At 39.9% G+C, this 15,100-nt stretch overlaps 1 protein-coding gene across 7 annotated transcripts in view; it reads left to right on the forward strand.

Annotated features, from left to right (window-relative positions):
- Positions 1-15,100, forward strand: part of LOC121282775 (protein CASP-like) — a 698,867-nt gene that overhangs the window by 318,171 nt on the left and 365,596 nt on the right. For all 7 annotated transcript variants that reach the window (XM_041196552.1, XM_041196551.1, XM_041196546.1 and 4 more), the window contains exon 8: positions 971-1,037. In XM_041196552.1, the coding sequence (XP_041052486.1) occupies positions 971-1,037 (67 nt within the window). The remainder of the gene's footprint in view (positions 1-970; positions 1,038-15,100) is intronic.

Here is a 15,100-nt window from a genome sequence, read left to right on the forward strand (position 1 = left end):
TGTTGATTTGATTTTAAAAGCCATGTCCATATTCAAGAGGGTTATAATTATATTTGCTATGATTTAATACTATAAATAGGGGGCTAGTTAATGCAGGTGTGGAACTGGATTCAAATCCAGCTTTGGCTGATCAGATGGTGGCCCTTACTAGGTACTGAGTATGAAGTTCCTACATCAGTGCTTCTTCCGAGTGGTATCCTACATGGAGGATTGCAGATTCTGAAGGAGGATAGTAAATAATTAGCAGGTTTCTTTGTCTATGTTTGACCCGGTGCCATGAGACTTCATGGGCTCTGGAGTCAGTGTTGAGGACTCTCAGAACTACTCCCCCCCCAACTGTTTACCACTGTGCCACCACCTCTGCTGTGTCTTGTAGACAATTTGTTATTGTCAGTCTTGTTTCTAATGAATATGGGCCCTGTGATATTGAAGTCAGTCAGTACTTAGGATGACTTGTGTGGGAAATGGAAAAAAATATATCTTGATGCAATCGGGTTGTTTTGGGACAGTTAGAGGGAGCTTCATTCTGTTTCTAAACATCTTATACTTAACATTTGATATTAGGTTCCCAAAATAGATAGTGTTCTATTATCCAGCTCACAAAAAAATTATTAGAATGGAAACTATAGCCTAACAAAAACGTTGGTAAGTGATTTATTGTTTAGTTAGCTATTTATGAACTAAAGAAGAATAATTTGAGAGTTAAGCTTGAAGTTGTGGAGAACATGCCAGTTTGTTCTGCTGTTGGTTTGTTTGGGCCCTGCTAGTCTTACAGCTTGAGGCAGCCTTCTGCCTAAATTCTACTAGTGACCTGTCTTGTAATATTCTTCATATCACCAGGATACTTGAAAAACATGACTTCAAAGACCTTGGAAAGGTCTAGATTTAGTAAGCGTTTAACTTGTGCTAGGCAATTTTCACTAAACTGTTTTCATTTTTGGCTCCTCTGGAAAATATTTTTCTTTTGCAGCCCTGGAATCAACTCAAACTGAGCTATTTGATTTGAAAGCAAAATATGATGAAGAATCAACTGCCAAGTAAGTTTCATGAAATGATAATGGTACAGTGTGAGCGATGTGTTAAGACGAAAGAAATTGGAAGTTATACCTTTTAAAAATGGTTGTTCAATATATATCACCACACACGCAAACACACACACATGTTCGATATAGATCTCCTGTGGTATGGTTCATGATAAGCAGATAATATACTGTTGTTAAAGGACAGGGCCCTTATATAATTAATGCACAGTGTGTTATCCTGTTACCAAAATGAAGGTCTGTCCCTCTTAGGCTAATTGTTGTTAGGTAAACACTGGGTGAGTTAATTCAGAGTCTGATTGCCATTGGGTCTACAAATCAAAATGCTGGGTTTAGAAAAGTTAGTTAAAATATTTAGATGTTTTGACTCTTGCTCTTTGCTGTTCTGGAAAGTTTCTCTGTATTTTCTGTGGTTTTGTCCCTTTTTTTTAAAGTATGACATGCATTTTAGCTTGATGGAAGAGAAATGTGTGCTGGGTGTATCGTGTTTTATTGTGTTGTTTTCAATCTGAACCAGATTTTTTTGACAGTGAGTGGTTGGATACACTTTTATAACAAATGGGGTGTTATATCAGATAACGTGCTGTTTATCATCAGGGCCACTGAAGCTAATTCTGCTCTAATTATATAGCATTATGGAATTTTTACCAGTGTTTTGGGCCTGAAAATCCATGATTTGTTCTTTCATGAATATTACAAATGAATGGCCTTGATGATTATATATGTTCACTTAACTATATATAGTATACTTTACCTTTTATAAAACTCTACATGCATGTACAGATTGGAGGTTTCTTAGATGAGGCTTAACAGTAGTGGCAGAGCTGTTTCTGAGTTTTATTCTAGTAGCAGCTGTGTGGGAAGTTACATTGCTTGCAGGTACAGGCTATGGTATGCTGCGGAGAGCAATCTTAAGGTCTGATACCATTGGGGAGTGGAATATTTGGATTGGTTTACTGGGTGTTTTTGGCATTAGTAGTAGTTGAGCGATCTGAAGGGTTGGAAGCATTAGAGTTGATGTTGAGACCAGGAACACGGGGCCTGTTTGTGTTGTAAGGTAGTCTCAGGGTGTGCGATAACTGATAATAAATATCTGTCTGGGAGTGGTGAGAGGAGGTGCCTGTGGAAAACTTTTAAAATTCACCTCACACTGTGTTTTATCTGTTCAACTGATCCTTAACTACACTGAAATTAAAATGAAAGGGAAAGAAAGGCTTTCCTCTGAGAAAAGTAAATTCCTTATGGCTTTCTAGGTATAAATAACGGAAAGGATTGCAGCTGTTTCCTGCCCCTTTCTGATCTGACTTTCTCTGAAGTAAAACTTCTGCAGTTTAATCCAACAATCATGGTAGCTAAAAGTAAATATTGCCTGATTGAAAAGTTGTTCCCCTGTGTATTTGGAATTATTTGCAGGCAGTAAGTCAACTGTTGTGTCACAGGACAGATAGCGCTGAGAGAATTTGACTGATACACAGTGGGGGCTTGGATGTACTGTGCACACTTGGGCTACAGAATTTCCTGCATCTAGCAGAGTGATTGCTTGAGGTCAGAATAGAAACTTCAATACCAGGCTTCTTTGGGAGGCTGAAGACTTCATGTAAAACATTAAGGTAGCCCGTCAAGCACATAAAAGACAACTTCATGGGCAAGTTTCATCACATTGTGAGAGTGATGTAATCTTCATGTTCTCATGAAGTTTAAAATTTTGTTTTGGATATGACAAACTTTAGTTACAAGTGGTGTGAAAGGAATTGGATTTTTTGAGTGATTTAACAAATTTGCTTGGTTAACATCCAGCTCTTCCAATAAATTAATATAAAAATACATTTAGTGAATACATTTAGATGCACAGTTACTCAGAGGCAATCTGCTTTAAATTAGGGGAGGCGGTGACATAGTGGTATTGTCACTGGATTGGTAATCCAGGGACCCAGGGGAACGCTCTGGGGATCCAAGTTCAAAACCAATAAAAACCTGGAATTAGAAGTCTAGCGATAATCATGAAACTATTGCGATGGTCGTAAAAACCCATCTGGTTCACTTTAGGAAAGGAAACCTGCCATCCTCCCCTGTTCTGGCCTACATGTGACTCCAGATCTGCAGGAATGTGATTGACTCTATATGCCCTCAATAAAAAAGAATGAAACTGGACGGACCACCTGGCATTGACCTAGGCACCGGAAGCAACAACAGAAATGCCAGCCATGTTGACCCTGCAAAGTCCTTGGGCTTGTGCCAAAATTGGGAGAGCTGTCTCACAGAATAGTCGAGCAACAGCCTGACATAGTCATACTCACAGAATCATACCTTACAGATGATGTCCCAGACACCACCATCACCGTCCCTGAGGAGGTGGCGGCACAGTAGTTTACAATGGGGAGGGAGTTGCCCTGAGAGTCCTCGACATTGACTCCGGCCCCCATGTCACATTGTAGCAGGTCAAACGTGGACAAGGAAACCTCATGTCGTTTACCAGGTACTGTCCCATCCCAAATCAGCTGATGAATCAGTACTCCTCTATGTTGAACACCACTTGGAGGAAGCACTGAGGGTGGCAAGAGTGCAGAATGTATTTTGGGGTGGGGGACAAGAGTGGCTCAGTAGCACCACCACAGACCCAGCTGGCCAAAAAGATATAGCTGCTAGACTAGGTCTGCGGCAGGTGGTGAGGGAACTAATAAGAGGGAAAAACATACATGATGTCATCCTCACCAACCTGCCTGAAGCAGATGCATCTGTCCATGATAGCACCAGTAGGACCACCGCATAGTACTTGTGGAGACAAAGAGTATGCCCTCCATTGTGTTGTATGGACTAACACTGTTCTAAATGGGATAGATTTCAAATAGACCTAGCAACTCAAGACTCAGCATCGTAGAGGCTCTGTGGACCATCAGAGGCAGCAGAATTGTACTCAACCACAATCTGTAAACCTCATGGCCCGGCATATTTCCAACTCTACCATTACCACCAAGCCAGGGGATTAAGCCTGATTCAATGAAGAGTGCAGGAAGGCATGACAGAAGCAGAACCAGACATACCTAAAAATGAGGTGTCAACCTAGTGAAGCTATAACATGGGACTATTTGCGTGCCAAACAGCATATGCAGCAAGTGATAGACAGAGCTCAGCAATTCCACAACCAACAGATCAAATCAAAGCTGTGCAGTCCTGCCACATCCAGCCATGAATGGTGGTGGATAATTAAACAACTCACTGGAGGAGGAGGCTCCACAAATATCCCCACATCCTCAGTGATCCAAAAGACAAAGCTGAATCATTTGCAACATTCTTCAGCCAGAAGTGTTGAGTGGATGATCCACCTTTGCCTCCTCTGGAGGTCCCCAGCATCAGAGATTCATTCCATGTGATACCAAGAAACGGCTGAAGGCACTCAATACTGCAAAGATTATGGGCCCTGAAAATATTCCAGCAATAGTATTGAAGACTTATGCCCCAGAACTTGCTGCGCCCCTAGCCAAGCTGTTCCAGTGCATCTACAACACATGTCTACCTGGCAATGTGGAAAATTGCCCAGGTATGACTTGTACACGAAGAGCAGGATAAATCTTAACACGACCAATTACCACCCCATCAGTCTACTCTCGATCGTCAGTAAAGTCATGAAAGGGTCATCAACAGTGCTATCAAGTGGCACTTGCTTAGCAATAACCTGCTCACTGACGTTCAGTTTGGGTTCCACCAGGGCCACTCAGCTTCTAACCTCATTACAGCCTTGGTTCAAACATGGAAAAAAGAGCTGAACTCCAGAGGTGAGGTGAGAGTGACTGTCCTTGAAATCATGGCAGCATTACGCCGTGTGTGGCATCAAAGAGCCCAAACAAAACTGGAGTCAAAGCAAATTGGGGAATGGGGGTGGGGGTGGCAAGCTCTCTGCTGGTTGGAATCGTACCTAGCACAAAGGAAGATGGTTGTGGTTGTTGAAGGTCAGTCATCTCAGTTCCAGGACATCACTGCAGGAGTTCCTCAGGGTCGTGTCCTCGGCCCAAACATCTTCACCTGCTTCATCAATGACCTTCCTTCCATGATAAGGTCAGAAGTGGGGATGTTCACTGATGATTGCACAATGTTCAGCACTATTGATGATTCCTCAGATACTGAAGCAGTCCATGTCCAAATGCAGCAAGATCTGGACAATATCTAGGCTTGGGCTGACAAGCAACAAATAACATTTTTGCCAGGCAATGACATCTCCAACAGGAGAGAATCTAACCTTGACATTCAATGGCATTACCATTGCTGAATCCTTCACTATAAAATCCTGGGAGTTAACCATTGACCAGAAACTAAACTGGACTATCCACATAAATACTGTGGCTACAAGAGCACGTCCACAAACACTCACTCCCTCCACCACCAACGAACAGTGGCAGCAGTGTGTACCATCTGCAAGATGCCCTGCAGAAACTCATCAAGGCTCCTTAGACAGCACCTTCCAAACCAACGACTGCTACCATCTGGAAGGACATGGGCAGCAGGTACATGGGAACACCATCACCTGGAAGTTCTCCTCGATACCACTCACTGTCCTGACTTGGAAATATATTGCAGTTCCTTTACTCGCTGGGTCAAAATCCTGGAACTCCATGCCTAACCACACTGTGGGTGTACTGACACCACATGAACTGCAGCGGTTCAAGAATTAAGTTCACCACCAGATTCTCGAAGATAATTGGGGATGGGCAATTGATCCTGGCCTAGCCATTGGCGCCCACATCCTGTAAATGCATGAAAAAAAGCAACTGACCCCTATCTTAAGCACTCCTGCAATAGTTTCCTCAATATGGTAATCCCAACTCTGTATACTGTCACTCACCAGGAATACATGCCCTCAAGCAGAAGGTTTTAACAATGCAAGTCCCCCAGTATCAAACTTCGAGTGTAACTATGACATTTATTGACAATCACAGTGAAAGTATTTTAAATAATAGAAAAATCACTGTAGGGAACTTCCCCATACATTTGCAGGTAATACTGGGAATGGACTTCCAGTTGTTTAAGTACTTTTGACATGTTTACTAAAAACAATTCAAAGTGCATTCCCAGCAATGGCCAGAAGCACAGCCTTCCAACACGAGGAGCAGAGGCAACTGGCAATGTGGAACAGAACAGGGCAAGAGCAAGGAGGAGTATCATTGTGAAATATGCCTGATTGTAATAGGCCTGAGGTAGTTTGTGTGGTGGAGAGCAGAGTCAAATGCTTCACACAGATTGTGATCAAGCTGGGAAGACTCATTGGAAGGTAAATATAAGATTGGAAATTAAGTATAAGCATAACAGGAAAAGATTATAAACATACATGCTGTAAATAAAAGTGTTGCAGGAAATATCATTGTTGTATAGACAAGACGTTTAATACCTGTATGTTGCCAGCAAATCTTCCATCATAGAATACGTTGTCCTCTAAGAACTGGAACATTATACAGTGCAAAACGCTATTATTTTGTGAATGCCTAAATATTTGTCTCATTCAAAAACTTACTTGCTGCGCAATCACTGGATGAGGTCACAGTGATCATTTAGAGGTCTTGGAAATATAGTGGTTCCTTCTTCATTGCTGGGTCAAAGTCCTGGAATTCTGTACTGAACAGGCACTGTAGGTGCACACCACACTGGCTGCTGTGGTTCAAGAAGGTGGCTAATCACCACTTTCTCAGGGGCAGATGGGTATGGGAAATAAATGCTGACTTTTGCCAGAAACATTCACATCTCATGAACAAATAACAAGAAGGCTACAGCCATTCTGGTCTCAGTATCTTGTTTTCCTGGAGAATTCTTTATATATAGAAAATATATATATTTTAAGTGACACTTTTGGATTGTTGTTGGTAGTAGATGTTACCAGGTGTTCCATTTTAATCATAATATAGATTCTATTGATGAATAGATATTTATCTGTGTTAAACTATTAAACTGCAGCCCAAGTCCATATATGGGGAAGCAAGTGGCGCTCCCACAGAAGGCAACTAGGCAAGTAATATTATTTGTCAACATTTTTTTTCTTGATAGAATGCTGAAGACATCTTTAAAGTCAGTGAAATGGCCATTTTTTTATGCTACACAATCAGCACACAAATGTTCATCACTAAAAAGTGCATAAGTGGGAAAAATTGTTAAGCAATAAATTACTGACATGGTTGGACTAGCATTAGTTGAGGAAAGGCTAGCTGCTGCTGATTAGAAGGCCTGAACCCACTAATGTTTTTGTGATGCTACCCTTACTGTAACTTACAGAAAGGATAAAAAAAATTTCTCTCTCTGGCTCTTTCTGAGGACCGCATGTGTCATAGGCATGGCAGCATAAGACAGAAGTTTCCTTAATGGATGACAACTATGAGACCTCTGTAAAATGCCAATGTCAGAAAGCAGAGTGTATTGTAAATGGGTCTTGCCACTGAATTCAGGATTCAGTGCACCTATTGAACACAGTTGAGGGTTGACACAGACAATAGCAGGCATTGTTTAAAAATTAGGGGTCTCCCACTTAAGACTGAAATGAGAGGATGTTTTTCCTCTGATAGGGTGATTAGTTTGTGGAACTCTCTTCCGCTCAGTACAGTCCAGGCTGGATCATTGAATATATTCAAGGCTGACTTTTTGATCGAAGGAAGTCAGGGGCTATGGGGGATAGACAGGAAAGTGAAGTTGAGACCAAAGATCTCAAGGGGCTGAATGACCAACTCTTGCTCCTATTTCTTATGTTCTTGTGAGCAGACAACTATAAAACTGTCTATCCCTAAATACGTGAGTTCAGTGCTGCAATGCTAGCAAACATGAGCTTTGAATCCATCGTTGGTATTGATGAGGAAGTCCTGATGTCCGCATTGCTGATCGTGGAAATGGTTGATATAAAAACAGAAAATGCTGAAAATGCACAGCAGGTCCATTAGCACCTGTAAAAAGAAAAGACAGATCAGTGTTTTGGGTGTTGTTTGTTCATTGTGACTGAGAGCTGAGAAAGAAATGGGCTCTTTTATAAGGTGTCAAAATGGAATCAAAAGGCATTGGGAATCAACAAATGCATCAATTTCAGAGAAGCAGTTCATGGATTAAATGACCTGCAAACTGCTGAATAAAAACTTGATCTGAAAAGAGCATCAGTGCGACCTTGTAGAGATAAAAATGTGTTAAAATAAAATGTGGAGTGAAATGACACAGGAGAGGTCCAAACAAACAAAATGTGACAAAATTGAGGTTCTCATAGTTTTGTTTGTGTAAGCTGGATAATTACACACCCCATTATTTTTATATTGTTATATCTGTGTATCATCTCATTGATAATTCTGAGCATGTCTGACAGTTTTCTGTTAATCACCTGTGTCGGTTATTCAACTCGGGTATCCCATCTCTGTGTTTACCTTCTGATTCTCACCCTCTTCTTTGCCTTCACCCCTTTACTCCACTTTTCTTTAAGTCTCATTAAAATGCCTGTTTGTTTTCTGCCTTCAGTTCAGATCTGAAACATCATAATATGCTGCCTCACCCCTGTACATTTCCGGCATCTTCTGTTTTTGCATCAGATTTCCAACATTTGGAGTTTTGCCCTTTTTATTTTTGGGGTTCTGCTGCCAGTGAGAGTGAGGACAAGGCCCTGGTGAATGGATTCAGTGAGCAGACTGAGGTAGAGGGAGGAGCTCATTCATTTAATTCCTTGTGATTGTTAAAGGAGTGGCCAGTAACAGGGTCCAATTTCCTGATGGAATGTTTCTTTGCATAAAATACTTTATGGACGAATGTGCTATTGTAGGAAGCAAACCATAACCACTGAATATTTGTCATTAGATGTTTCTTTTGCCCTCATTTGATGCTGCATTTTTTCTTAAAATTGCTTAATTTAGCAGCTGAATTTGATTTTTTTTCCAAGCTAAAATATGATTTACATAGAATTTCCAATTCAGAATCAGGGCCATTTGACCCATGGTCTTTGCCACTCGAATTACCTCTACTTACCCTACCTCTATATCTTTACTTCCTTCTCCCTTCTGTATGCTTCAGGCCTTCTCTTAAATGGATCAATGTTGTCTGCTTCAATCACTCAATGTGGCAACAAGTTCCATATACTCACCATTCCTTGTTTAATGATATTCCTCATAATTTTTTTTTCAGCTGTTTTGTGACTGTATTGATCTCACTTTAAATATTGTTCTACTACTTTGTCAATATTTTTCTCTAGTTTCCCCCACTCACTCACAGTTGCATTTTTCAAACCTATTACTTTGATCTTTGAAATGGCTACATCCCTCTCAATCATGATTTTCAATTTTATGATGTTGTGGTCGCTACTCCACAAATGTCCTCCCACACTTAATTTCTTTTATCTGCCCTGGGAAATCTCCCATTATCAGGTGTAGCAGTGCTTGCTTTGTTGTTGGAGTTCTTATAAATGGGGGCCTTTCTGCAACTTGTACTCGTAAAAGCTGCACCCTTCTCTCATCTTACTACCTCTCCCAGGTATTTTATTTGGAGGATTTTGGGAATGCTATAGTTTTTACTCAATTCATGTATTTCTTCCCTCATTTGCTTTCCACTCTTCCATGGTCTGTCGTAAACCCCTAATGCCTTTATCTCAGTCCATATGGATTCTCTTTGTTAGTTATGGCCTTCCTTGCTATTGCCATTGTGCTATTTCTGATTAACAGAACTACTCCACCAACCTTTCTTTCCAATTTTTTTTTTCTCAACCTGCTATAGTCGGAAAAATGTAATTGTCAATCCTGTCCTGTCTGCAACTACATTCCATCTATTTCCTCACTCTTAATCATTGCCTCCAATTCTTTCAATATGTTGCTGATGGTCTTGTTATTGTGTAACAGGCAATTTAATAGGCTGTTCATTTTTGTAACTCCTTTTTAAAATATATTTCATTATTGCTTCCTATAACTTTTTCTGCTCCTGAAGTATTGACTGCATTTTCACCTTTTTTTTAATACTCCGACCTTTTCCTTTTTCTCTTTATCTTTAAGTTAATATTAGATCCGCCCAACCCACTTTACTTTTAACAGCCTTGTTTGACCTCGAGTTAACTGGAGTAGGTGATTTTTGAATTAGAGGTAGGCCTTCACACCGCCTGCAGTATAATTTGAATTGCCATTATAAATACCAATCAATGGCAATTTGAAGACAGCACACGCATTGACAATTTTTCCCAACATTGTGTTATACAATAGGTGCAATTGGCACTTTTTGCATCCTTATATATAAGTGTATAAATTTGAATACTCAGTTTGTAAATGGATGCTAGGATTACATTTATTTGCTGATTCAATATCTGTTTTTGCATTTGTTTCACTCATTTTGTGAAGCCTAAGATATGTTATATTTCTCACAGCATTCTTGTCCTTTCAGATCCTTGTTCACATTTTGTTGCATATCTTTATTCCCATTCTCACGCATTTTTAGTCCTCAGTGTCTTTCCTTGAATTCTACCTGATTTTTAGCATGTTTTACCTGTTCTCTGTGTCTTAATTTATTACAAGATTCACAAGTACTTAATGAATGAAATATCCTCAGGAAAAATGTCATCTCAGATGTTTCGTGGCTACCAGTTTACTTCTTGAAATTAAATTGATTACTTTTCAAATCAAATAAATGCTGTAATCCTGTAGAACATTTTGCAAATTCTCAGTCAGCCACTGAGTGTGATGTAGTTTAAGGCAGGATCTTTAAATTTGGTACATTGAGACAGTCACGTAGTTAAATAATGAATTTGGCAATACAGGTTGACAGATAAATGCTGAACTTGATTGCATTAGTTCAGTTACATAGGTACACACTAAATTTATTTGCAGTGGAACAAAATTAAATCTGCACCTTGACGGTGGGAGATTTTATATTGTAAGTGAAAGATATTTTTTCAGTTTTCAGGTGGTTTGGGAATTCCTTGCCTTGGAACATTAATCAGGTGGTAAGATGGGGACTGTTCAGAGGGTTCAGCTAGTATAACATAATGACCGGACACTACATTGTATGGCACAGCAATATGGGTTGACTTATTACTTTTTTCACTCTAGTATAGATGCTTTAACTGCTGAAAATGGAAAGTCCTGGAATTATAAGCCTAAAGCTCTGAGCTACATTATTGACAATGCTCATACTGAATCTGAGGAGGTATTGGAGCTCGAATGTTACCAGGGACACTTGACTTATTCACAGTGATAGCATACCTGGACAAACTGTGACTAAGGCCTGGAATCTGATAGTTCTAAGATTGGGTCTCTTAAGTGTAGCATTGTTCTAATGGGGTTCTAGGGTCTGTCCATATTTGGAGATGGGAAGGGTATAGGCAGGGTAATCCCCAGGGCCCAAGAAGACTGGGAAAGGAAATTCCAGCAACACTGTTGCAGGTTTTGGTACCTGGCTTCATTGGGGCTTTAGGATCCATGGGCAATGGGCAGAAAGGACTAATTGCATTGGGAATTGTTCTGTGAACTGGGGCCATTCGGCATGAAACCTTAGGGGCTTGTGAACACTGAGAGGAGGTCCCAGGATCACCAGTGTGGAGCAGGATCTTGTGGTCCATCAGGACTGAGAAGCCTGTGTGGAACATTGTGGGTCAAGATTCTGGCAGTAATTTGGTTGCTGGGATCTAGCAGTAACATGGGAGCAAGGCATAGCAACCTAGTAGGAGAATGGAGCCACGCTGAACTTAGTCCCTTTTAAACCAACAGGCCTTCGTGCCACAGTATGTTCACACCCACTGGCATCTCACCAAATCCACCCTCAGCCCCTTTTGCACCCTTAGGCACTCTGCTGAAATGCCCATTGTCAGATGGGTTGTTGCCTATGTGTTGCTATTCTAAAGCATTTAAAGTATACTTTCTGCTTGGAAAATCACAAATCCCTTTGCAGCAGCAACAAAGAAGTAGAAAATTTGCTATGTGTATATTTACTGATTTATTCAATACTTAAAGAGCATAACTTTGTATAAAGAATACAAAAGGATGGGATAACTCGAAGCAGACTGTTTCAAGTAACTAATGGCTTTAGAACGAGGGGACTATTTTCAAGATTAGATGCAAGAGATTTCGAAAAGAGCAGAAAAAAATCACTTCACGCAGAATTGTGAGGCTGAGAGACTCATTTCCTCGTTTGGTGGTTTAGGCAGAGACAATGTCGACATTCAGTATTAGATTGCAGAGGTGAATGAAGGAAAAAGAGATTAATTGATATAGGATTGTGGTGGGTAAATGTCATGAGGACTTTTGCTCATGTGTTTGGGCCAAATGGCTTGTTTGTATCTTATAAATTCTGTATATTTCTCTCTAATATATGAATAGATGTCTCAAGGCAGTGTTCATGGTGAGTCAGAGCATTTGCTGCTTTATAGCAAGTTTTAATGCCAAGTAAGGGGGCAACATCTGGGCTACTGCTTTACAGTAAATGAATAAGTCTAATTCATTTTTATTAAAACGTGTTCTGGGTTTTTTTTACTGGTGCTTGGAGATGGAGTTGCACACTATTTTGTGAAGACCATAAATAAGTGCCCTTTATGTTATAAATTCCTTCAATGGGCTACTTAATATTTATCCCTTACTTCATCCCTTACCAGAAACACTAATAATCCAAAGAAAATGAATTCAAATCCCACCCTGGCTGTTTGAGAATTTTGAATTTGACTTCAAGAAAATATGGAAATTAAAAGGTGGCATTAGTAAAACTGACCATGAAACTAATGGATTGTTGTAAAAAAAAAACCTCAACTAATTCATCAATATCCTTTAGGGAAGGAAACCTGCTATCCTTACCCAATTTGCCTTGTACATATCTCCTGCCCCACACCAATGCAGTTGATTCTTAACTGCATTCTGAAGTGACAAAGGAAGCCACTCAATTATATCAAATTATTATGAAGAATAACAAGCATTATGGGAGCATTGTTGCCATGTGGACTGTGGCAGTTCAAGTTGGCCCAGTACCTTTTTAGTACTGAAAATGCAGAATGAGATGGAATTCAAAATACACCAATTGGAAGCAGTACCTGGGGGGAAGAAATGAAATTTAACTGCACCTTGAAGCAGTACTTGGTGAAATAGTTGGATTTGGTAACAGTGGGAGCAATTGCCCTGGCTTTGTTAGTATTTGAGGAATAATTCTGGGGTTTAGTCCATCCATCCATAATTAACCATAGACTACGAGAGGCACTAGGCATCTCTCTCTTTGATGGGGTTTGGTTGTACTGAGAGATTGATGCTAGGTTTAGGCAAAACTGGTGTGAGTCCTGCAGTTTGACTGTATTGTAATAGAGCAGCTGGAGTTTGGCAGCATGTACATAACTTCAAAGGCAAAAGATCAAATTGTGCTGTTGAGTAACGATAATCAACAAACAAGGTCAGTGAAAAGAAAAGCTTATACAAATGCAAGAAAAAATAGAAATGCTCCATTTTGTGGGAGTTATTAAAAGTAACAAATGGGTATTAAAGAAGGAAAGAAATACTTGCATTTATGTAGTGCTTTTCACAATTTTAGGGCAGTCCTAAGTGCTTTACGGGCAATGAAATACTTTGGAAGTGTAGCAACTGTTGTGCTCAGGAATGCAGCGCGGAAAGGAATATATAAAAAATACCTGCAGGGATTTCAAAGCTAAGAGCAAACTTTCCATAAATATATTAATAGAAAGAGAGTGGTAAGGAGGAATGGAAGTCCATTAAAGACTGATGCAACTGAGACTATACTGAATAATGAAGAAATAGCTGACTAGTTAAATGAGTACTTTATATCTCTTTTCACAGTAGAAGAGGAGGATGAAATACCAATGGTACATGGGAACCTAAAAATAAGTCAATGGTAGGAACCTACTGAATTTAATATCAGTTAAATAACGATAATGGGAAAATAATGGGGACTGACAATAGACAAATCTCCAGGACCTGATGTTTTCACTCCAGGGTATTAAAAGAAACAGGTGGGGGAATTGCAGATACATTAGTCATAATTTTCTAAAGCTTTCTAGATTCAGAAATTGTGCCTTTGGTTTGGAAAATTGCAAATACCATTCCATTATTTAAGGGAAGGAGATAGAAATCAGAAAAGTAAAACCTGTTATATTAACATAATTGCAGGGAAGTTACTGAAATCTTATGATGAGGGACAGAGTGATGAGCACTGGAGAAGTATAAGCTGTTCAGAGAGAGGCAACATGAATTTGTGCAGAGTAGGTTGTGTCTGACTAATCTAGCTGAATATTTTGAGGGCATCACTAACAAGATGGTCAGGGAAGTGTCTGTGATGCTGTTTATATGGGATTCCAGAAGACAGTTAATAAGATTCTCACAAGAGATTATTAAGTGTAATGAAAGCTTGCAGAATTGGAGACATGGTTCTAATTAGCTAGGAGATAGGAGACATGAGTATGGATAAAGAAAACAATCTCTGATTGGCAGAATATGACAAGTGATGCTGCCCAGAGATATGTTTTGGGGCCTTAGCTTTTCACCATATATTTCAATAACTTTAATGAAGGAATAGGGAGAGTTGTATATCCACATTTTCAGATGACAGGAAGGATAGTGTAGATGAGTGCAGGAAGTTACAAAGGGACATAGACCGATTAAGTGAGTGGGCAAAACTGTGACAGATGGAGTTTTTTATGGTGAAGTGTGAGTAAGTTTTTTTTAATGAGGGCAGACTATGAACTGTGGAGGAGCAAAGTGACTCGTGTGCACATAGAAAAATCGCTAAAAGCTAGTAAGATGGAATGCAAAATGCACCAATTGGGAGCAGTTATCTGGTATTTAACAGAACTGGGTACAAATTCAATCAGAATGTTAGCCTTTCCCAAGGAGACTGGAGCACAAAGGGGAGAAAGTGGTACTTCAGTTATACAGGGCCTTGGTCAGACCCTATCTGGAGAACTGCATTCAGGTTTAGACACTGAACTTCAGGAAGTACATATTTGTCTTGAAGGAGGTACAGCGCAAGTTCACCAAAATAATACCAGGAGTTGAGGGATAGTTCAGTGCTTGTCAAACTTTTTCCCACTGTGACCCCTTTTTGAGGATTGAAAAGTGTCCTGACCCCAGATTATGAGTCAGGCAGGGGTG

The sequence above is a fragment of the Carcharodon carcharias genome, chromosome 10 (assembly GCF_017639515.1).
Source record: "Carcharodon carcharias isolate sCarCar2 chromosome 10, sCarCar2.pri, whole genome shotgun sequence".
NCBI lineage: Eukaryota > Metazoa > Chordata > Chondrichthyes > Lamniformes > Lamnidae > Carcharodon > Carcharodon carcharias.